The 25894-nt window shown below is 40.2% G+C and overlaps 1 protein-coding gene across 1 annotated transcript in view; it reads right to left on the bottom strand.

Annotated features, from left to right (window-relative positions):
- Positions 1-346: 346 nt before the first annotated feature.
- Positions 347-25894, bottom strand: part of LOC309649444 (uncharacterized protein) — a 500484-nt gene continuing 474936 nt past the window's right edge. Inside the window, exons 3-4 of the mRNA XM_082439483.1 lie at positions 9221-14035; positions 347-8541 (exon numbers count right to left, since the gene is read on the bottom strand). Of these exons, the coding sequence (XP_082295609.1) occupies positions 5090-8230 (3141 nt within the window). The 5' untranslated portion in view covers positions 8231-8541; positions 9221-14035 and the 3' untranslated portion in view covers positions 347-5089. The remainder of the gene's footprint in view (positions 8542-9220; positions 14036-25894) is intronic.

Genomic DNA, 25894 nt, shown 5'->3' with positions numbered 1-25894 from the left:
AAAACAAATACAGTATGCTAACACATATATACGGAATCTAAGGGAAAAAAAAAAAAAAGCCATGAAGAACCTAGTGGCAAGACGGGAATAAAGACACAGACCTACTAGAGAATGGACTTGAGGATATGGGGAGAGATGTGACAGGGTAAGAGAGTGTCATGGACATATATACACTACCAAATGTAAAATAGATAACTAGTGGGAAGCAGCCGCATAGCACAGGGAGATCAGCTCGGTGTTTTGTGACCACCTAGAGGGATGGGATGGGGAGGGTGGGAGGGAGGGAGATGCAAGAGGGAAGAGAAATGGGAACATATTGTATATGTATTACTGATTCACTTTGTTATAAAGCAGAAGCTAACACACCATTATAAGGCAATTATACTTCAATAAAGATGTTAAAAAAAAAAAAAAAAAAAAGAACAAAAAAAAAAAAAAAAGAAAACACTCCCATTTACCATTGCAACAAAAAGAATAAAATATCTAGGAATAAACCTACCTAAGGAGACAAAAGACCTGTATGCAGGAAACTATAAGACACTGATGAAAGAAATTAAAGATGATACTACAGATGGAGAGATATACCATGTTCTTGGATTGGAAGAATCAACATTGTGAAAATGACACTACTACCCAAAGCAATCTACAGATTCAATGCAATCCCTATCAAACTACCACTGGCATTTTTCACAGAACTAGAACAAAAAATTTCACAATTTGTATGGAAACACAAAAGACCCCGAATAGCCAAAGCAATCTTGAGAACGAAAAATGGAGCTGGAGGAATCAGGCTCCCTGATTTTACTTGCAGTGTTTTTTTTTTTTTTTCCTGTGAATGAGATATCTCCTTTTATTAAGGTATAATGGATGTACAATATTATATAAGTTTCAGGTGTACAACATAGTACTTCACAATTTTTGAAGGTTATATTCCATTATATTTATTATCACATGTTGGCTGTATTCCCTGTGTTGTACAATACATCCTTGTAGCTTATTTATTTTATACATAGTAGTTTGTACCTCTTAATTCCTACCCCTATCTTGCCCCTCCCCCCTTACCTCTCCTCACTGGTAACCACTAGTTTGTTCTCTACTGTAGATACATATCTTAATCAAGACTCAGAGCACATTGGATACATAATTCTATGTTCTCTTTTTTCTTAATATCATATCAAAACTTTTCCAATCTCCTTAATCTTTGAAAACATGACTTTTAATGGGCTAATTTTCTTTTGCTAGCTTTACAATTCTTCTTAGATAAAATAAACCCAAAGAAGTTATCAGGTGGCAACAACCTGGCTATCCCAAAGTGACAAGTGAGTTTAAAATTGAAAATCAGAGTTATTCATGTTAACTGTTTTCTGGAGGCCTCCATGGCAACTCACCAATAGGCAAGACCAAGGTGAGTTTAAGGTAGCTAAACCTGGAAATGTAGAACTCAAAGTCCAGCCGTGGGTCACAGTTATCTCTAGATTTGGGGATAATAGGCTGTTTTCACTTTCTTTTTTATTCCTTTCTGTACAGACTAAATTTGTTACCACAAGCATGCCTTGCTTTTAAAATCAGAAATAAACCATAATGCTATTTTCATTTTGGAAATAGACGACACCTAATTATATATTTACCTTGGTTCTCTCATCCTCATTCTCTCTCTCTACACACACACACACACACACACACACGCAAGCACAGCCAGGAGCCCCATTCCCACCTCCCATTTTCCAGGTGCACAACCTCAAACCCTACTCATCCCTCTTCCCGCCTCCCTCTCCCCTGCCCCTCCAGGATCCTGGGCAGGCAGGAATGGGAGTAGGGGGCTTTCACCTCATCCCTCAGTCTTGTCCTATATGGCTCCAATCCACTCATCTGGAGCCTGATGCCAGGAGCCAGCATTGCTCAGCAGAAAGGAGACAAACTTTGATGGAAATAAGCTTTTTTTTTTTTTTTTAATTTATTTATTTATTTATTTTTGGCTGTGTTGGGTCTTCGTTTCTGTGCGAGGGCTTTCTCTAGTTGCGGCGAGCGGGGACCACTCTTCATCGCGGTGCGCGGGTCTCTCACTATCACGGCCTCTCTTGTTGCGGAGCACAGGCTCCAGATGCGCAGGCTCAGTAGTTGTGGCTCACGGGCCTAGTTGCTCCGCGGCATGTGGGATCTTCCCAGACCAGGGCTCGAACCCGTGTCCCCTGCATTGGCAGGCAGATTCTCAACCACTGCGCCACCAGGGAAGCCTGGAAATAAGCTTTTGATGTCAGAAGGGCTGTGCCGCTTCCTGTCTGTGTGGCCCTGACCAAGTCACTTCACCTCGCTGAACGTCAGTTTCCTCATCTGTAAAGTGAGGATGAGATCTAGTTTGCAGGATTATACCACAATTAAATGATATAATCTCTTTATCATACTAAGGGAAGTAAGTCAGACAGAGAAAGACAAATGTCATATGTTATCACTTATATGTGGAATCCAAAACATGACACAGATAAGTGATAACATGTGACATTTGTCTTTCTCTGACTTACTTTACTTGCAGTGTTTTAATGGAACCTATCTACACAATTCGTAATACACCAGAGAAGAAAGCTGCTAAGTAAACCTAAGGAATTGACGAGATCACACTTTTATCTTTTAGGCATGTCCTTTTAGCCCTCCCAGGGTGACTGATAGGTATGGAGATCGTATATCTCTCATCACTTCAGCCAACAAGGAAAGAAATCAACAGTAGCATGAGAGTGACTGGAGGTGGGGCAAAAAGGATCTTGCTGTGATTTATGTCATAGAGTGTTCTGCCTACAAATTGAAGGAGAAAAACCATATCATAATCTCAATAGATACAGAGAAAGCTTTCGACAAAATTCAACACACATTTATGATAAAAGCCCTGCAGAAAGTAGGCATAGAGGGAACTTTCCTCAACACAGTAAAGGCCATATATGACAAACCCACAGCCAACATCATCCTCAATTGTGAAAAACTGAAACCATGTCCACTAAGATCAGGAAAAAGACAAGGTTGCCCACTCTCACCACTATTATTCAACATAGTTTTGGAAGTTTTAGCCACAGCAATCAGAGAAGAAAAAGAAATAAAAGGAATCCAAATCAGAAAAGAAGAAGTAAAGCTGTCATTGTTTGCGGATGACATGATACTCTACATAGAGAATCCTTGAGATTGGAGTCATTGGGAGATTTAGGAGTCATAGGAGTCATCCTATGAGATGATGACTACCATAATCCCCATTTTACAGATGAGGAAATTGAGTCATAAAGCTAATAAATGACAGACCTGGGTTCAAACCCAGGTAGTCTGGCTCCAGAATCTCTACTCTTAACCACTTTGTTGTATTACCACCAATGAGATGGGGAGAGGGACATGTTGCTGTAAAGAAGATGGAATAAAGATGGGAGAAGAATAGATGTTAAGGAATTAAATAATGGGGTAAAAAATGGAGAAGGAAAAAATAAGGGCAATTAAAAGTAAAAGACTGGAGGAGAGGGAAAAATAGTAAGAAGGAGAATGAAGATAAGGAATCATGGACAAACAAAAGGTGGAAACAGAAAGTCAGTCTATGTGGATTGGGGAGATAAGGAGGACCCAGGAAGACCTGAAGAGAGGCTGCCATGTCAGGCAGGATGCAGAGAACAAATGAGGAAAGGCGATTCTTACATGATGGTGAAGGCGCCGTTGTAGGTGTTAGGCTCTGGCTCAGGCACTCTGTGGAGCTTCTTCTTTGGGCTGAGAACAACACACGACAGTGTCTCATTTTTGCAGCTACAGAGCTCACATATGCTGATGTTTGTGGTGGCATTCTGTTCTGGCTGCTTCTTTTCTGGGGTATATTTTACACCAGGAATACCTGTGGATACTGAATACTGAGTCGAAGGAAAAAGAACTGTCTCAGATGGCCTTGGTTGCTGAGATATGTTAACTCCTAGGTCCACAGGTGGAACTGTGACTTGAGTCAGGTGTGGTTGTGCAAGTGTCACCTCAGGGTGTTTTGGAGGGGGAGCTGTAGTCTGCCGTAGGGATGTAGAATGTCCAACCTCCATAGTGGGTTCTGGAGTTGTGGTTTGCTCTAGGTCCACATGATGAACTGTGACACTGGATGATGTTGAATGCTGACCTTGATCCTTACTTGGGGTTGGAACTGTCACCTCCTGCAGGAATGGAGATTGAACTACAACCTCCTGAGGTGCCTCTGGAGGCTGAGTTGGGGTCTCCTGCATGATTGGAGAATGTACAGTCTCCATATTGGATCCTGCAGTAACTGTAAGTTCCACATCCATAGGTTGAATTGTGACTTGAGTCAGGCTTGGCTGTGCAAGTGTCACCTCAGGGTGTTATGGAGGGGGAGCTGTAGTCTGCTGCAGGGCTGTAGAATGTTCAGACTCTGTAGTAGGTTCTGGAGTTGTGGTAAGCTCCAGGTCCAAAGGTTTAACTGTGATACTGGGTGATGTTGGATGCTCAGCATGATCCTGATCTGGTGCTGGAACTGTCACCTCGGGATACAATGGAGACTGAGCTACAACTTCCTTAATGAGCTCTGGAGGCTGAGCTTGGGTCTGCTGCATGGTTGGAGAATGTTCAACCTCCATACTGGATTCCAGAGTTAACATAAGAGGTTCAAAGGTTGAACTGTGACCTCAGTCAAGGTTGGATGCTGAGCCTGAACTTGCTCTGGATTTGGAAGTGTCACCTCGGGGTATGTTGGAGGAACTATAGTCTCCTGCAGGGGTGTGGAATGTTCAGCCTCCATAGTAGGTTCTGGAGTTGTGGTAAGCCCCTGGTCTAAAGGTTGAACTGTGACACTGGGTGATGTTAGAGGCTCAGTGATCCTGATCTGGTGTTGGAACTATTGGGTTCTGATATACTGGAGGCTGAGCTACAAAAACCTCCTTAGGTGGTTCTGGAGGCTGGGCTAAGGTCTCCTGCATGGTTGGAGAAGGTTCATCCTCCTTAGTGGGTTCTGGCCTTATGGTCAGTTCAAGGTCCAAGGTTGAACTGTGACCTCAGTCAAGGCTGGATGCTGAGCCTGAACTTGCTCTGGATTTGGAAATGTCACCTCGGGGTATGTTGGAGGAACTGCAGTCTGCTACAGGGCTGCGGAATGTTCAGCCTCCGTTGTAGGTTCTGGAGCTGTGGGAAGCCCCTGGTCCAAAGGTTTAACTGTGACACTGGGCAAGTTTGAATGCTGAGCTTGATCCTGTCGCAGTGTTGGAACTGTCATCTCGTAATGCATTGGAGTTTGTGCTACAACCTCCTTAGGTGGCGCTGGAGGCTGAGATGGGGCCTCCTGCTGGGCTTGAGAAGGTTCTGTCTCTTTAAGGGGTTCCAGAGGTAGGTCTGGGAACTTCTGTTGGACTGGAGAAGATTCCATATTCTCAGGGGGCTGTAGAAGCTGAGGAAGGGTCCCTTGAGGGACTGGAAATAGTTCCACCTTTGCAGGGAGCTCTGATGACTGAGCCTGAAGCTCCTGCTGTGTGGGAGAAGGTACCACCTCCTTAGGGGGCTCAGGAGATATAGCTGAGCCCCCCTGGGGAACTGGAGACTGAGCTGGGGCCCCCGCCTGGACTAAAGAAAGCTCTATCCCTCCAGGGGGATCTGGAGTCTGAGTAGGGTCCTCCTGCTGCACTGGAGGATGTTCAACCTCTTTAGTGGGCTCTAGAGTTAAGGCAACCGCCAGATCCACGGGTTTAACTGTGATATTAGGCAACACTGGATGTTCAACTTCACCTGGACCTAGAGGTGAGAATGTCACTTCATTATGTACTGAAGGTTGAGCTGCACCATCTGTAGAGGCCCCTGGAGGCTGAGTTGGGTGCTGATGCTGGACTGGAGAAGGTCCAACCCACTCAGTGGGCTTCGGATGCTGAGCTGAGCTCTCCTGCTGGCTTGGAGAAGGTTCAGTTTCCTCAGGAAGCTCTTCAGGTTGAGTTGGGGCTCTCTGCTGAACTGGAGAAGGTTCAACATTTTCAGAGGGGGTTGGATGCTGATTTGAAAACTCTTGCTGGACTGACAAAGGTTCCAACTGCTCAGGGGACACTGTAGACTGAGCCGAGGTTTCTTGTTGGGGTGGAGAAGTTTCAACCTCATTAGTGAAAGCTGGAGTTACGATAAGTGCAAGATCCACAGGTTTAACATTGACATCGGGCCGCTGCAGAAGCTGAGCTTGATCCTGACCTAGAGGAGAAACTGTTGTCACGTGATGCTCTGGAGAGAAAACTACAGTCACATTAGAGAGCTCTGGAGACTGAGTTGGAGAGGATTCAACCTCACCAGGAGGCTGTGGATGCTGAGCTGTGGCTTCCTGCTGAGGTGGAGAAGGTACAACCTCAGGAGCCTGTGGATGCTGATCTGGAGTCTCCTGCTGGGTTGTGGCAGGTATAACTTCTTCTCCAGGATGCTCTGGATACTGAGCTGGGGTCTCCTCTTGTACTGAAGATTTAATATGTGTACTGGCTTCTGGAGATTGGGCTGGCGCATCCTGTTGAACTGGCAAAGGTTCAACCTCCTCAGGTGGCTGTGAAGGCAGTGTGGGGGCCTCATGCTGGGCTGTAGAAAATTCTGCATTAGTAAGGGGCACTGAGGGCTGAGCTGAAGGCTTGTGCTGATTTGGAGAAGGTCCCACCTCTGGAGTGGGTTCTTTTGTTATGGTAAGCTCCACATCTGCAGGTTTGACAGCGACACTGGAAAAGTCTGAATGCTGAGCATGATGGTGACTTGGAGGTGAAACTGTCATTTCATGAAGCTCTGGAGGTTGAGCTGGCTGTTCCTGTTGAGTTGGAGAAGGTTCCACCTCCCCTGAAGAAGGCTCTGGAGGCTGAGCTCGTTGCTCCTGCAGGGTTGCAGAAGGTTCTATCTCCACTGGAGACAGAGCTGGGATCTCCTGCTGGGTTGGAGAAGATGCTGCCTCATTAGGGGGCTCTGGAGACTGAGCTGAGGCTTCCTCCTGGGTTGCAGAAGTTTCAGCTTCTCCAAAAGACTCTGAAATCTGAGCTGTGGTCTCCTGCTGGGTTGCTGGTTTCACCTCCTCAGGAGGCTCTGTAGGCTCAGAAGGCTGAGTCGGTTGTTCCTGTTCACTTGGAGAAGGCTCAGCTTCCACAAGAGGCTCTGGAGGCTGACCTGTGGTCTCCTGCTGGGTTGGAGAAGGTTCAACTTCTCCAGGAGGCTCAGAAGGTGGAGCTGGTTGCTCCTGCTCACTTGAAGGCTCAACCTCTCCAGGAGGCTCTAGAGGCTTAGCTGAGGTCTCTTGTTGGGTTGGAGAAGATTCTGTCTCCTCAGAATGCTCAAGAGGTGGAGCCAGGGCCTCCTGCTGAGCTGTAGGAAATTCAGCTTCCGTAGTGGGCTCTGGAGTGATGGTAAGTTCCAAATCCAGAGGTTGAAGTGTAACACTGGGCAAGTTTGAATGAGCGTGATGCTGAACGCCAGGTAGAGATGCTACCTCATCACTCACTGGAATTTGAAGTACATACTCAGTAGGGAATCCTGGAGCCTGAGTTGGGGCCTCTTGATGGAGTAGAGAAGGTTCAACCTCCTCAGGGCTCTCTGGAGGCTGAGATGGGTTCTCCTGCTGGACTGGAGAAGGTTCAACCTCTTTAGTGACCTGTGGAGTTATGGAAAGTGCCAGATCCAGAGGTTTAACAGTGACATTGTACAAGTTTGACTGCTGAGCTTCATTTACCCCATGATGTACTACTGGTTGAACTACAACCTCCTTAAGTGTCTCCAAAGGCTTGGCTAGGGCCTCCTGAGGACTTGAAGTTTCTAGTTCCTCAGGGGCCTCTGAAGGCTGAGATGGAGCCTCCTGCTGAACTGGAGGTGGTTCTACCTCTCCAGTGGGCTCTGGATGCTGAGCCCGGGCCTCTGCCTGGGGTGAAAAAGATTCAACCTCCTCAGGCGTCTGTGGATGCTGAGCAGGGGCCTGTTTCTGGGGTAAAGATTCAGCCTCCTCAGTGAGCTCTAGATGACGAGTTTGGGCCTCCTGCTGGGATGGAGAAATTTCAGCTTCCACAGGGGGCTCTGGAGGTTCATCTGGGCTCCCCAGAAAATCCGTAGGTAGGCTGTCCTCAGGATAAAAGGCATCCATACTGGGATCTAAATAATCACCCTGCAACTGTTGTTCTAGACCCTGAGTTTTTTTTTCAAATTGGCCTGTAGTTTCAACAGCTTTGGCAAGCCGTCGATGCTGAACTAGATCTTTCTTCAGGTTTAGGGGTGAAACAATAAACTTCATTGGTTTTGAGCTCTTACTACCTAGAGGTGGAACAAGTATTTCAAATGATTGGTGACCTTCAGCCTGATCTAGACCTATGTTTTTCGTCTTATATTTGTGTCGAGAAGGCAGAACGAAGGCCTAATTCTGATTCCAATCCAGCACTGGAACTTCCTCTGGGAGCTTTTGATGTTGGGTTTGCTTGTTATTCAGATCCTGATGTGGAACACCAAACTGAACTGGCCCTGTAGGCAGCTCTCCAACCGAATCCGAGTCCGGGTATGGAACCTCAGTCTCAGTCAACTCCTGATGAGGCGGGGCCAACATCTGGACTGGAGACGAGGACGTCAAGTAATTAAAGCCCCCGGCTTCTGCCAGGGGTGTAAGGGCATGGGGCAATTTGGGAGGGGGGTCTGAGACGTATGAAGACCAAGCCTCAGTCAGCCGCGGGGGGTTGGGGGTCACCTGGACGGGGCCCAGGGCCCACTCTGGAGGCTGAACTGCCTGGACTAGAAACCACAGTTGTTGCCACGTGAGGAGGAGCCGTGGCAACCAAAGGCGCAGCCGGGACATAACACGTGGCGGCTCCCAGGCGCAGTGACCCAGGCCACTGAGGAGCTGGAGCCACATCCTGCGTCCGAGCTGAACTGCTATGCCAGCGCCGACGCTAGGGCTCACGTTAGCAACCGCGCGCCCCTCCCCCACCTAACGTCCCACCCGTTATTTATGACGTGTTAGTTCCGCCACCTTTATTAGGTTCGTGCGGAGATCCAATCCGCGCCACCAGAGTGGGCCTTTTTCCCAGAGTCCCCAGGGCGCAAGCCATCCTTCCCCTTGCAAAGGCGACAATTACCTCCTGCCGGGCCCTCTTCCCAAGCACTCCCTGCCCTCCCTGGCCCCAAACAATGAGGCGGGATTTGGGCTGCAGACCCGAGTAGCCCCAAACTCCAGCGGCCCAGGGGTGGAGGGGGGTTGGGGAGGATGCAGAGCTTCCCAAGGAAACCACAGGACCTGGCATTCTGGGAAATTCAAAAGTGCTAGTCCAGTTCTGGCAATCTGAACTCTTCCTCCTCAAAGCTGAAGTCTGAGAGACATTCTTCCTCCCTTTGGCCACACAGCTGACAAGAAAAGTAGCTGACCTGCAAAATGAGCACCAGTTATGGTGGCGGGAGGGGAACACACCTTACAATTATTCTAAAATGTTGCGTATATATGTCCATGCCACTCTCTCACTTTGTCACAGCAGCTCGGTGCTTTGTGACCACCTAGAGGGGTGGGAAACGGAGGGTGGGAGGGAGGGAGACGCAAGAGGGAAGAGATATGGGAACATATGTATATGTATAACTGATTTACTTTGCTATAAAGCAGAAACTAACACACCAGTGTAAAGCAATTATACTCCAATAAAGATGTTAAAAAAAATAAATAAATAAATAAATAAATATTTTTTAAAAAAAGGGATTTCCCTGGTTGTGCAGAGTTTAAGAATCCACCTGCCAATGCAGGGGACGCAGGTTCGATCCCTGGTCTGAGAAGATCCCACATGCTGTGGAGCAACTAAGCCCGTGTGACACAACTACTGAGCCTGCACTCTAGAGCCCGCGAGCCACAACTACTGAGCCCACGTGCCACAACTACTGAGCCTGTGTGCTGCAACTACTGAAGCCTGTGAACCTAGAGCCCATGCTCCACAACAATAGAAGCCATTGCAATGAGAAGCCCGCACACTGCAACAAAGAGCAGCCCCGCTCGCCACAACTAGAGAAAGCCCATGCCCAGCAACACAGCTTCCCTGGTGGTGCAGTGGTTAAGAGTCCACCTACCAATGCAGGGGACACGAGTTCCCCACGGCAGCCAAAGACCCAACGCAGCCAAAAATTAAAAAAAAAAAAAAAAAATAGTGATGAGTTTGCCATCCCTTTGCCTAATAGAGCTTTATTATATTTGCCTTTCAGAGTCAATTACCTATCAAAAGTGCCTTTTACCCCCTAGCTGGGACCATAATTTTCTGTTTATTTAAAGTCCTTCCAGAAATATTTCAGGAAGTAGCCAATTTCACCTGATTACTTGAGGTATTTTTAATAATAAATGTTGAAGCCCAACATTTATTAAAGAGGCCAGCCTCCTTCTGGGTTTTCCCTTTTTCATTTCATTTTATTAAAAGAGAAGATTGAAATTCTCCCTGAATCTGTGTTCCTTAATACCATTTAGCTTGTCAGCAGTTCTTTCTCTTTAAAAATACTGCATTTTAATTCATTCCTGGTGGCTGTGCTACCTGAGAGAAAATATTTGCAAGAGCACTATAATATCTGATCCAAAATTTTTATTCTCGGTTACTACTATTCATATAGTTTTCAGCCAGGATTAATGTCCTCTGGTAGAAACACTCATTATTAATATATTCATTAATCCTGATTGTGTTAAATCTTGACAGTTCTAGAAACTTATTTCATGTGAACCCACTTGTGTACATTGGAACACTGAATAGTTACTATTGAGTTTGACACTTTTCATTGCTTCAAATAGGTATAATGGCTTTTATTTAAATACAATTACGGCCCATCTTTTTATTTAGATATTCACTATATTTTAGCTTCTTAAATTGTGGTTACTCTCTTGTAATAATAAATTAATAGGAAGAAAAATAAATATTAGTGACAGATGAAACAAAAGAATAACACCAATACTGATAACAGCCAACAGTTGCACAGCATCTACTATGTGTTAAGCATTTGGTTAAACATTCTATATTCAATACCTAATTTAATCCTCAAAAAAGTGTATAAATTAGAAATAGCAATTTTATTTCCACGTTGATATTGAGGAAACTAAGATCTGGGAGGTTAGGTGATAACTTACTCAAGATGTTAATAGCAATATAATACACATGTGTGCAATATACAGAAGTGGGTGGACCTGGACCTCAGACAAGAATCTGTTTTATGTCATGTCACAACACGTGCTTTTAACCTTTACCCTGGATTCTGAATTTTCTGAGTCTTTATATCCCTCTGTCAGGATTTCAACCCCGAGCAGAAGCACCCACTTGCCAGATACAATGGTAAGTTTTTTCCCATGGCCCATTCAGGGCTTGCATAACAAAGAATGTCCTAATAAATGCTAAACTGGATTATAGTTAGTTCCTTAAGGATTATCTACATTAAGTGATTTTTGTTCAAATACACAATGTTTTTATTTGATCCAAAAGCTTTGAGTTTTGTGTATACTTATACATACACTGACTGAGATTAAAATACCCATTAGTTAATGATTTTAACAACATTGGCTTAGAAAGTTCCGCATATTTTTGTTATGGAAGAAGAAAACTACAGAAAAGTTTTACGTTTACAATTGTTGATGAGGTTAATCATTTCTTTAAAATAGTGATATAATTCAAATCACTAGTGTCTGCCATCAAATAATAATGTTATTGGATATTTTGAGTAACTGAGAATAAATTTTTATCACATAATACTTTTTTATGAAAGAGACATATTCTTCTTTAAGCTTTTAAATAAACACTGATCATTTGGCGTCTCCTTCTTTTATGTCATGTCCTATTGCATCATGTATATTAAAAGTTTGGCCAATACTGTGTTAAAATCAATTAATAATGGGTACATTAATCTCAGCTAGAGTATGTGTGTGTAAAACTCAAAACTTTTGGATCAAAACAATATTCTGGAAGTCAATGATAAGGATGGTATCTTAATCATATCTGTGCCACCAAAGTGCTAAAAATATGTATCCTTCTGGGTAGAAGGTTTTGGCAGCATATACTGCTATTTTGCCCCATCTATGGGAGCTTAAATATTTGTATCAACTTTTTGTTTGTGGACAAGAAAAGATAATCAGCTAACTCAGAGGAAAGTAAGTTTAATAGAAGGATATTAGCTTGTTCATAGGGAAGCAAGAGGACCAAAAGAGGCTGGTCTATAGCCACTGTAGAGTCTACCACTGCTTCTGCACCTGCTTCCTACCTCAAGAAATGGAGGCTGCTGCCCTCACTTCAAAATGATTTCTGAACTGTCTCCATGCTTTGTATTCCTGACTCAAGGTCCCAAGTCCTAGACAAAAACACTGACTTGCTATAAAGAGGTAAGGGCATGTGGCCATGGTCTAGCTACCAAAACATTGGAGAGAGTGTCAGGTTTTTTGGCTTCTGAGGTCAGAGCAGCAGAAGTACAAAGAGAAGGCAACTGCTTCCCCGGAAATGACTGCATAGGGTTAGTTTTTACTGATCAGTGACTAAGTATTTTCACCATTGAAATAAGTTAGTTGGCAAGAGGGTGGGGGAGGCAAAAAAGTAAAGCCAGAAAACCTGTGTTCAAACATATTCTTTGCTACTAATTAACTTTGGAATAAAAATCATAACAACTCTTCATTGAAATTATAAAGGTCAAACTATAGAGCACTTTTTAAGTAGAACAGGTTATCTGTCAAATTTTAGTTAGTAAGCTAAATGGATGGGGCAGATTTATCACAACAGTTTTAAAGTCTCTTTTCACTTGTATTTCTGGGCCCTACCAGATAGAGAGAAAGCAAAATCATACTTTTATATTAATTGTGTGCCTCCTTTCTGCAAGTTCGACACCTGAGGTCTTAAAAAAGATTTCAGAGCACACTGAAATCAGAACCAAATTCCACAATATAGCTGTTGCAGCCAATTTTCCCCAGCCACACTCTTCAGAAAAGCTAATGAATCTAATAAAATCTTGTAGGTCTTGCCAAAGAACCCATACATGATTTAAAAGATATAAAAAGTTCTTACACAAATGGTCAGTCGAATGCCCACAAAGTCTCTGGTAAACATCCCAGAGGCTGGTATGAATAAAGTTAAATGCATATATTTGACTTGTTTATTCTAATAACACTTTGGTTGTTTAACGGCTTTCATAGTTACAAAAACAGTTTCTTCAGGACTTCCCTGGTGGTCCAGTGGTAAAGAATCTGCCTTACAATGCAGGGGATGCAGATTCAATCCCTGGTCAGGGAACGAAGATTCAACATGCTGTGGGGCAACTAAGCCCGTGTGCCACAACTACTGAGCTTGCGCGCCTCAACTAGAGAGACCATGTGCCTCAAATCACAGAGCCCATGTGCTCTGGAGCCTGCGCGCCACAACTACAGAGCCCACGTGCCCTGGAGCCTGTGCACCACAACTAGAGAAGAGAAAACCCACACACCACAACTACAGAGAAGCCAGTGAGCTGCAACAAAAGATCCCACATGACTCAACGAAGATCCCACGTGCCGCAGCTAAGACCTGACACAGCCAAAAAAATAAATTACAAAAAAAAAAAACAAAAAAAAACAGACTGTCATACAGAGTGAAATAAGTCAGAAAAAGAAAAACAAATATCGTACATTAACACATATATGTGGAATCTAGAAAAATGGTACAGATGAGCCTGTTTGTAAGGCAGAAATAGAGACCCAGATGTAGAGAACAAACGTATGGACACCAAGCGGGGAAAGCATGGGGTGGGTGTGGTGGGATGAATTGGGAGATTGGGATTGACCTATATACACTATCATGTATAAAACAGATAACTAATAAAAAAAAAAAAGAAAGGACAGAAAAAAAAGATTAGCTATAATATACAGAACCTACAAATTAAAAAAAAAAAAAAAAAAGCAAACAACCCAGGATAGAAAGCCCAGAGATAAACCCACGCACCTATGGTCACCTAATCTATGACAAAGGAGGAAGAACATACAATGGAGAAAAGATAGCCTCTTCAATAAGTGGTGCTGGGAAAACTGGACAGCTACATGTAAAAGGATGAAACTAGAACAGTACCTAATATTGTACACAAAAATAAACTCAAAATGGATTAAAGACCTAAATGTAAGACCGGACACTATAAAACTCTTAGAGGAAAACATAGGAAGAACACTCTTTGACATAAATCACAGCAAGATCTTTTTTGATCCACCTCCTAGAGTAATGAAAATAAAAACAAAAATAAACAAATGGGACCTAATGAAACTTAAAAGCTTTTGCACAGCAAAGGAAACCATAAACAAGACGAAAAGACAACCCTCAGAATGGGAGAAAATATTTGCAGTCGAAGCAACTGAAAAAGGATTAATCTCCAAAATATACAAGCAGATCATGCAGCTCAATATCAAAATAACAAACAACCCAATCAAAAAATGGGCAGAAGACCTAAATAGACATTTCTCTAAAGGAGACATACAGATGGCCAAGAGGCACATGAAAAGATGCTCAACATCACTAATCATTAGAGAAATACAAATCAAAACTACAATGAGGTATCACCTCACACCAGTCAGAATGGCCATCATCAAAAAATCTACAAACAATAAATGCTGGAGAGGGTGTGGAGAAAAGGGAACCCTCTTACACTGTTGGTGGGAATATAAATTGATACAGCCACTATGGAGAACAGTATGGAGGTCCCTTAAAAAACTAAAAATCGAACTACCATATGACCCAGCAATCCCACTACTGGGCTTATACCCTGAGAAAACCATAATTCAAAAAGACACATGTACCGCAATGTTTATTGCAGCACTATTTACGATAGTTAGGTCATGGAAACAACCTAAATGTCCATGAACAGATGAATGGATAAAGAAGGTGTGGTACATATATACAATGGGATATTACTCAGCCATAAAAAGAAACTAAATTGAGTTATTTGTGGTGAGGTGAATGGACCTAGAGTCTGTCATACAGAGTGAAGTAAGTCAAAAAGAGAAAAAAAAATATCGTATATTAATGCGTATATGTGGAATCTAGAAAAATAGTACAGACGAACCAGTTTCCAGGGCCGGAATAGAGATGTAGATGTAGAGAACAGATGTGCAGACACATGGGGGGAAGGGAGGGTGGGATGAACTGGGAGATAAGGTTTGGCATAAATACACTACTATGTGTAAAATAGATAGCTACTGGGAACCTGCGGTATAGCACAGGGAGCTCATCTTGGTACTCTGTGATGACCTACACGGGCAGGATAGGGGAGGATGTGAGGGAGGTGCAAGAGGGAGGGGATATAAGAAAAGAAAAAAACAAAACAAAACAAAACAGTTTCTTTTGCCTTAATTTAATCAAAATAACAATGATTATATCAATAGCCAACATTAACTTGCCCTTGCTGAATCAAATTCATAACCATTTTTCTTCATGATGACATGATGAAGAATGAATGATATTCCCAAATATCTATACCTTTAAACTAATCTAATATATACATGTCCCTACTGGTAAAAATCATGAGCAAGCCTTGAATCTTGCCATTCTAGGAACAAAGAAAAACAACAAGAACAATTTCCAGGGCAATGACTATTTTGTTGTTGCCCTTGTTTCTACTCCATTTAACTGAACCACTAGCAACTGGTGTCATTTATTGTTCTCACTTCTGCCCTTTGGACATTGTCCCCATCTTGATTTCCATGGATCAGTCATGAAAGCCTTTAAGACTCAGATTTAAATGATTTTCTTTTTACCATTTTCTGCTCTGATAAGCAAATTCCAGAAAAATATAACTTCTAATCCCAACTAAACAACCCTGACATCATTCCCAGGGTCCAGATGGATGGATATTATTATCCTTACTGGAGAAACACAGTAACAGAAACTTAGTGGGTTAAAGTCACTTGCTCCAGTATAGCTTTTCTGCTATTTTTATACAAAAAGCTGCTTTTAAAAACATCCCAAAGTGAATATACGAGTAGGAAAAACTTCAGTATTTATAACCCATAATCTAAAGTTTTATCTTGCATTTAAAAAATATATATAAATAAAATATAAAAAATATAAAAACAAAAAATAAAATTATATTACAGAAAACTTGAAGAGTTAATTTAAATAACATGAAGTTTTAAATTTTACTGATGACCTTAGTCATTTTGTATGATTTCCATTTTCTGAACTATTGTCATAATCTACTAACTGATCAAGCTATCTCTTGCACCTCCCCATCAAATCAATGCTTTCCACTTTCTAAAACAGGAATGTAAACATATCTCATGTCACACACAAACACACACTTAAAATGATAAAATTAATCCTAGTGTCTTGTAGTGAGAAGTCTAAAAAGGGTCCTTCATGATTAGTTCTCTTTCTACCTACATTTTCACTACTACTGATCATTACTACTATTTTGACACACTGTGTGTGTGTGTGTGTGTGTGTGCGCGTGTGTGTGCATGTATACACTTCATTTTCTTTGCATATAGCGTTTCCACTGCAGGAAATGTCCCCAACCCAGATACCTCCTACAACATCCATGTCAGACATTACTTCCTCTATGAACACTTCTGGTACAACTCAGAACTCAATGATTGCAAATGACAGAATATCCAAACCAAACTAGATTAAGCAAAGCAGGTTATCTGACTTTGCCATATAAAGTTAAACACCTCTTGATTTTAATCCTTATCTTGGATGAAAAACATTTATTTATTTTAGAGATTAAGGCTACAAGTCAGGGTCTGGTACAGGCTAAGCACATTCAGTAAGTATTATTTGAATAAATTTTATACCACAATGGTTCTTGTGTGATCAAAGGATATAGAAATATATTTTATCTCCTGATGCATTGGGCTTCTACAGCATGACTTTTGGTCTACTATCCTTAAATAATTGTATTGATCTTCATAAACCTTTAACAAATTGAATTTTAAATTTGTGGAAGGGGGAGAAAAAAAATGTAGGAGAGAAAGAGAAGCTTTGACAAACTCTAGAATGAAGAAACTTCTGTGTTCTGAACTCGTAAGATGGAGTGCTATTTATGAAGTACAGTTTTCTATAAAAATAGGCTCATATTGATTTTGATTACTTTTCTTTTTTATACCCCAAGCATCTGGTGAATATTATTGTTGAGTTAGAGCTTGGTGCCACAATACAGACCGTAACTGCAGTTCAGTGGGTGAGACAGACCTCTTCTGAGTCAAGAATCCTCTATCATAAATCTCAAAATAACAAACATTCATCAAAGGTTTAGTGACACATTTTTTTTTCCATTTTTACTTCTACATTTCCTACAAGGAAATAGGCAAGCAAAACCTACTGTGGTATTTATTGGACGATATGATGCACTTTCATATTATGAGAATATTTATACTACTTTTAAGTTGTGCCACACTAGTACATATTCTGGATTTGTATTAAAATCACTAAGAATGAATGATAACTTGACTAGTTCTATAATTATTTTAAAAATTGAATTAGTATTTAAAATGTCAGTTTTGTTTTCAAAGTTTTTGCAGATGCATTTGGAACTGTTCCCTGTGTGCATTACCCAGCGGTCAGACTGGAAACTAGCTGGTGATCTATCCTGTAGGCCAGTTCTGAAAGTCTAATGAATGCTTTTAAGATCAGGATCATGCAAGAACAGCTCATGGGTGATCAATTTTATAATTTTTTTTCTATTAATATTTCTGTAAAAAGTGCTATTGGGATTTTTTTTTTATGGGAATTTAAATCAGGATCTTGAAGAGTTAACTGCAATACCATTGTTTATTGCAGCATTATTCACAATAGACAAGATATGGAAACAACCTATATGTCTATTGACAGATGAATGGATAAAGAAAATGTGGTATACAATGTTCATTGCAGCTCTATTTACAATAGCCAGGACATGGAAGCAACCTAAGTGTCCATCAACAGATGAATGGATAAAGAAGATGTGGCACATATACACAATGGAATATTACTCAGCCATAAAAAGAAATGAAATTGAGTCATTTGTAGTGAGGTGGATGGACCTAGAGTCTGTCATACAGAGTGAAGTCAGAAAGAAAAAAACAAATACCGTATGCTAACACATATATATGGAATCTAAAAAACAAAACAAAAAATGGTCATGAAGAACCTAGGGGCAAGACGGGAATAAAGACGCAGACCTACTAGAGAATGGACTTGAGGATACAGGGAGGGGGAAGGGTAAGCTGGGACAAAGTGAGAGAGTGTCATGGACATATATACACTACCAAATGTAAAATAGATAGCTAGTGGGAAGCAGCCACATAGCACAGGGAGATCAGCTCAGTGCTTTGTGACCACCTAGAGGGGTGGGATAGGGAGGATGGGAGGGAGGGAGACGCAAGAGGGCAGAGATATGGGGATATACGTATATGTATAACTGATTCACTTTGTTATAAAGCAGAAACTAACACACGATTGTAAAGCAATTATACTCCAATAAAGATGTAAAAAAAAAAAAAGAAAATGTGGTATATACATACAAGAGAATATTACTCAGCCTTAAAAAAGGAAATCCTACTATTTGTGACAACATAGATGGATCTGAAAGACATTATATTTAGTGAAATAAGTTGGTCATAGAAGGACAAGTATTGCATGATTTCAATTACATGAGTTATCTAAAGTAGTCAAACTTACATAAGCAGAAAATAGGATGGTGGTTGCCAGGGAATGGAGGATGAAGGAAATGGGAAGTTGTCATTCATTGTACATAAAACTTCAGTTATGCAAGGTGAATCAGTTCTAGAGATGTGCTGTACCACATTGTACCTATAGTTAATACAGTTCTGTGCACTTAAAAACTTAAGAGGGTGGATTTCACTTTGAGTGTTCTTACCACAAAAAACAAAACTAAACAAAAACCCAAATGGACACAAGAAATCTTTTGGAAGTATTGGATATATTTATTACCTTGGTTGTGGTGACGGAATTATGAATGTATGCATACATCCAAATGCATCAAAATGTATACATTATATATGTGTAATTTCCTGTATATCAATTATACATCAGGAAAACTGTAAAAATATTAAGAATGAAAGAAAGGATATCACTATGGACCCCAGAGACATTATAGAATTTTAAAGGAATACTGCAGACAATCTACACACATAAAGATTCATGGCATTGTTCTTGATAGTGATTTCATTAATATGACACCAAAATCACAGGAAACAAAAACAAAACCAAACAAGTGGGACTACATCAATCTAAAAAGCTTCTGAACAGCAAAGGAAATGATCAACAGAGTGAGAAAGCAACATACAGAATGGGAAAAAATAATATTTGCAAACCATATATCTGACAATGGGTTAATTTCCAAAATATTTAATGGACTTTCACAACTCAATAGCAAACATACACACACACACACACACACATACGTGTGCATGTGTATGCAAATAACTCAATTTTTTAAAACTGGCAAAGGTGTTAAATAGATATTTCTCCAAAGAAGACATACAAATGGCCAACAAGTATATAAAAAGGTGCTCAAAATCACTAATCATGAGGGAAATGCAAATCAAAACCATGAGGTATATGACCTCATCCTCAGTTAGGATGTCTATTACTTAAAAATAAACTGGCAAATGTTGGGGAGGTTGTAGAAAAATTGAAAACCCTGTACACTGTTAATAGGAATGCAAAATGGTGCAGCCACTATGGAAAACAGTATGGAGGTTCCTAAAAAATCAAAACTAGAACAACCATATAATCTAGCAATCTCACTCCTGGGTATATATCCAAAAAATTTAAGAATCAGGATCTCAAAGATATTTATACTTTCATGCCTAATATTTATAATTTATTTCTTCTCTCTTACATCAGTCTTGCTAGATGTTTATCAAATTATCTTTTTAAAGAACCAGCTTTTGCTTTCATTCATTCTCTCTATTTTCTATTTTTATTTCACTGATTTTTGATTTTATATTTATTAACTCTTCTATTTGCTTTGGGTTCACTTTTTTTTCTGTTTTTTTTTTTTGTTTGTTTATTTTTAAATTTTGGAAACCTGTATTATTGATTAGAGATCTTTTTTTTTTTCCTATAATAAAATTAAATGCTCTAAATTTTCCTCTAAGCACTGTTCTCGTGCATCTCACAAATTCTGACTTGTTATATTTTCATTTTTGTTTAGTTAAAATTTTTTTTTGTTGAACATATTAGTTTCTTTTGGGTTGTTGGACTGAGGGCTTCAGTTTCTCTCTGGCTGTTGGCTGGATGTATCTCCCATTTCCTTGCCATGTGGGCTTCTCCACAGAACAGCTCACAATATGGCAACTGGCTCCCATTAGCATGAGCAAGTAAGAAAGCAACAGAGGCTGAGCAAGACAGAAGCCAGACTCTTTTTATAACCTAATCTCAGAAGTCATATCCCATTGTTTTTGCTGTGTTCTCTTCTTCAGGAGCAAGTCATGAGATCCAGCCTAGACTTAAGGGGAGAGGATTATACAAGGGCATGAATATCAGGAGGTAGGCATTATTGGGGACATCTTAGAAACTGCTGCTGAACACAGAAACAAAAACAAACAGACAAATAAATAAACAACCAACCAAATCGAAGATAGAAGGCATTGGAAAATGAGATAATGAGGTCCCAGTCACTGTTGGTAAACGTAACCAGGGAGACTGACCTCTCTCTCAATGTGCTGCATTGGAGTAAAGTCTCATATGAATATTAACTCTTAGATTGTTCTGTTACTCTTCTTAGCCAGAAAAGAGGTCATTTCCCCCATCCAGGGCAACAAGAGAAATATTGCACTTGCTTGCTTTCTGACTTAGTTTAGCCCCACTTTCTTCCATTTGATAGAAGAACTGCCTTCCAGACTATTTTTACCTTCTTCCAAGCACTGGTTCTGAGAGGGAAGACACAACTATACCCCTGAGACACAAGAGTAGGACAGAGCTACTGAAATTCAAATAACTTCTCTAAGCCACATGCAAACAGGGCCAAGAAGCTTCTGCAAAGTCAGTGAAATTGCTCTCCAAAGCCATGTAACTGGAAGATTCTAAGTGAACCTAAAAATGGCTCCACCTTAATATTTCCTTCTAGCACATTTTGGCCAAGTGCTATGCCTTCGAAGCAATTCTTGAGACTTCTGTGGATTTTCTCAAATGCAATCTTATTTCCAAAGTTTATCTTGTTTCTACATTTAAAAAAAAGGGAAAATTCCACCTCCCAAGTGCTCACTTCATGCCATAAACTGTGCTAAAAGTCTTTATATTTGTCTCATGTAATACTACCATTCTATACTCACTACCATTCTCATTCCTGTTCTAGGGATGAAGGTCAGATGTTATATAATTTGCCCGTTTGCTAGAGCTGAGCTGAGCCGAGCCATGTTTCTCATCCCAGGTCTAATGCCAAAGTCTGAATTTTTCAAGAGTTAACTCTATTTAAAGAGACTTAAAGTACACATTCTTAACAGATCATACCAGTAGGTAATTCACTCTTTTTAATCAACTTTATGGATGCCTATCATGTTATGAAATGGGGATACAAACTGGAATAAAGAGTTCAATATAATTGTTTGGAAGTTCACAGTCCACTGGAAAGTGTCAACTTATAAAAAAAATTATAATACAATGCATTAAAAACTAATAAACTATGATCCAAGTATTATAGGGATGTTAAAAGTTGAAAGAAGCTTCATAGACAAGGCCAGTTTTGTTTGCTAAGACATATCCCCCCAGACCTTTCTCTTTTGGGGTTCTGAAGTAATATAGAGGGGCAGACATCCTTCCATAGGGGCTGGAATAATTTTCCTATATTTTAAGAAATAATTGGTTTCTGATACACCATGTTATTGAAGGAATGAATAAATGAATAAACAAGTGGTTTATGGTTATGGTTCCAGCAGTTATATGAGAGGTGAGTCATGTAGTTAATAAGTTAATTACAATTATGCTTATGCCTAGCTTACCTAAATAAATAACTCTAACATTTTTAAAAGATATCTGATTAATATCTAAACACAAGCAGCTCTTCACATGCTAATTAGATGTCAACTGTTCTGCAAAAATAAATACAAACATTGGTAATGGTAATTGAAGTTGAACTTATTATGATTATTAAATTTAGTTTTCAAACATGTTAATTGCTATTCTAAGGCAAATTCCCATTCAAGATTCAAGAGATCCCATTACCCATCTTTAATCACTGATTATGTACTTCCTGTAAGATGGGCCAGTTTGAATATATCTACTGCTTACTGCTGGATATGTTTAATGACTTGTTTCTGGAACAGGTAACTGAGTGGATGGCCACCTAGAGATTAATCAGTTTTGAAGGAAGTAAAATAAAAGGTACTGGGTAAAGAGGTTTTAAATCTACTATCAATGAAGAACTCATTATAGAAGAATGGTAGTTTACAGATCTTTTCACAGCCTCAAGGTAAAGCTGATCTTCCAACATCATCTTTCTAGCTTCACCTAACTGGAATTAGCCAATTTGCTTTTCTGAACTTGCACAGGAGACTGTTTAGAATTCAGACATCAGCTTGTCAGATCCCATCTCCTGAGTCCTCCCTTGATCTCAGAAGCCTAAGCTAATTCAGATTCTTGAGTTGACAAAAAAAAAAAAAAAAAAAAAAAAAAAAAGGATATTTGGTTTATGTTCTTTTAAGTACGTATTTCAGTCTTACAAAGGGGAAGGCAATAACTCATGTTAAAAAGAGGGGTTATTTTTTATAACTCTTCAATATTGGATAAAACTTAACTGTAACTCTGATTACATTACCAATCAACCAAACATAAAAGGACCTTCTAAATGGATTACAAGCCCCGCCCAGACACAGTTATAAGATTATTAACACTCCTTTCTTTTTCATCCCCACATCTTTTATTTGTCCAAGTTTGAATTTACAGCAAAAACATTATCCTGGCTTTACTCCTTGCTTTGCTTACTTTTCAAAGTGCAATATGGATAGGAGCTTGAATTGGGATTATGCAGAAGAAAACCTGTCTCAGCTGTATATTATCTGTGTAAAATTAGGCAAGTTAAAGTAATGTCCTGAAACCAAGTATACTCATCCATAAAGTGAGGATGACAATAGCCTTAATTCAAAGTACTGATAGGATTAAGTGGTGTTCATAAATCCCCTCATCCAAAATTTAGTACATAATAATAAAGGTTAATACTTAATTAGCCTTTGCCACATTCCATACACTGTACTAACTGCTTGCCCTGTGTTAAAGAAAAATGTACTCCCCACAAGAATCTCTTTTTAAAGATGAAGAAACTAAAGCATACAGAAGTTAAGTGGCTTGCCCAAAGTCATATTGAGAGTAAGTGGCAGAACTAGGGTTCAAATCCAAAGACTTTGGCTCCAGATTCTGGTTTTTACCTCCATATGCCCTCCTGCCACCAAGAGTGTCACCTGTGGATATTACAGCCATTAATTCTTAACATTCTTTCTGTTATAATTAGTTATATAGTTGGTTTTATACACATATTTCTTATTAAAACAATCAACTTCTGGACTATGGCTATATCCTAACCATATTTTTTCTGTGATCCCTGAACAGAGTCCTATATATGATAGTTTATTGATAAATATTGTGAATTAATGACTATATACATGATACTGCTGGCAGTCTACAATCTATAAATCTATAAATTTATATCACATAGTGATTTGTTCAGCACAGCCCATGTGTGGAAACTATCCCATGTGTCATGTGTTGGACTATGAAAAATCCTATAGGTGTATTGATCAAATGAATTATCTCTGAGTTATGATTCTATAAGCACCAGGAAGAGCTGGATCATGCTCAAGTGGAATGGCAAAGGCATCTTTCATCCACAGTAAAAATTATGACTCCACATAACCCTGGAAACTGAGGCTTACAGAGGTTATGTTACTGTCTAATGTGTATTAAAGGACACAGCTATAATTTAAACTCAGGTCTCTGCCTCCTTTTGTATGTTTCACATGGAACTCTATGCTATCAAATTTCAAACCTCAGATGAGACTTACGTTAAACTTTGAATCTGAAATAGTCCTAGAAGAGCATTTAATTAGCTAGTTATATCAAATAAACTACTCTAAGGGTCTTAAAGTTATTTTATTTTGCATTGGGGTTTGTTTTGTACTGTGTATTTTGTTGTTTTGCTGTACATGGAAAGGTACACAGCCATGGAATCCAAGGAAGAGTTCTTTTTTCACATATCGATAACTTAAACTCAAATGTAAGCACCGCACACATAGGCATTCACAGAGAGCTTCTGTACAATGCACAAGTAATTCTGCTAGATAAATGTGTGTGTATACACACACACACACACCAAGAGGGCAACTAAAGATTTCATTGTTTCTGGCTCTCTCCTCTTTTTTGTACCCTTTATTTTTTCTCTTGGTTAAGTAAACTGACCTACTTGCTCAACACAGACATAGCCACATTCGGCATCTGGCACCATAATAATTCCTTTAGCCTTTTCTTCAGTTCTTACAATTATTTAGCAAGATGCTTTGTAATTAATTCACTTCCTCCCTCCTTCTACTTGACCTTTTCTTTCCCAGGAGTTAGTACACATTTACTACTTACTAAGTGGACTCATAATTCACCCCTATACCTAACCCCACCTGCAAATAAAGCACTTCTCTCTCTAGATAAAAGCACTTCAAGTATTATTTTGCAAGAACTTTCATCATGTGGCTCAGGGAACAGACTGCCTTAAAATATTTTTTAGAGTGCCTTAAATAGATTTAAAGATATCTTTTGTCAACTATCTTTTAAAAGTGAAACATAGCTATATTTTTCTGTTTGTGGCCTTTGACCTCAGATACTATGTTAAGCGTTTTACTCATGCAATGCCAACTAACCTTTGAAAATACTGTGAAATACTGACTATTGTGCCCTTTTAACAGGTGAAAGTGAGAGAAGGTAAGTCACCAACCTAGTAGAGCAGGTACTGTAGGAGCCCCACCCGTATCTATGTGACACTTATGGTTCCAGTACATGCTGACAGGGTCCTACTGTAATTCCCCACCTGAGGGTTTTTTCTCATCTGTTCATTGGTTAGACCAGAAGTGCCAGGGAGTTAATGGTCTCAGGAATATGACTCAGACCATAACACATGAAAGTCGGAAGCATAAATCTAGCTTCTTTGCTCTTCTGGTGGAAGAACACTGAGGCATGTTCCTCACTGTCTCTTGGTTTCCCCATGGAACTGAGCCTTAGTTGTACACAACTCTAACCTGTTGAATAAGGCATCCTTTGTTGAATTCTTGTGCTTCTCAGTCTCTCTTGCCCACTCCCTTACTGGTACTTCCCGGAATCTCCTTTTCCCAACTCCTGTCTCAGTGTCTGTTTCCAGTAGACCTTAATCTAAAACAGCACTAAAAGGCAAAACTCAGATACAAATCCAGGTCTGCCTGTCTGCCAAGCCCATACCCACAACCTCTATGGTTCTCCAGGGCAAATTTAGTGCATGTGTTCTGGTAATTCTCCCCCTGGCACAGAATTGGCATTGACAATAAATGCTGCCACCTTAGAAAGCTCTGATGTGGTGATGGCATTTAGAGTTAATTTTTTTTTTTTAATTTCTGCCAGATTCTTGTCCTTGGCAATAAAAGAAAAAAAAAATTCTTCCAGTAAGCAGATATTGAAAGGTTTTCCTTTGAAGATATAAAAGGGACACACATCTGGTTCCCAATTTCTTGTTTCCTTAGGTAACCTCTGCGGAAAGGCACTCAGAAGTGTACCAGTGCAGCCTTAGTTGCTCTCTGCTGTGCACTGAAGCCCATAACACAGGAGGAAATGGTCCTGCTGGCCCATTCAAATAAGCACTGTGCCAGCAGCAATGACACTTTCCTAATATCGCTATGGGAACATTCACTGGAAGCCAGTGTTGCTTTTGAACTCTATGAGTTTGATGGCAAAATATAGATATACAGGCATGCAGAGATAGAAATAAAGAAACAGAGAGAGAGAAATAG

This window comes from Balaenoptera physalus (assembly GCF_965194825.1).
Source record: "Balaenoptera physalus genome assembly, chromosome: 19".
NCBI lineage: Eukaryota > Metazoa > Chordata > Mammalia > Artiodactyla > Balaenopteridae > Balaenoptera > Balaenoptera physalus.
The sequence above is the reverse complement of the archived record's forward strand: the minus strand, read 5'-3'. Positions and strand labels throughout refer to the sequence as shown.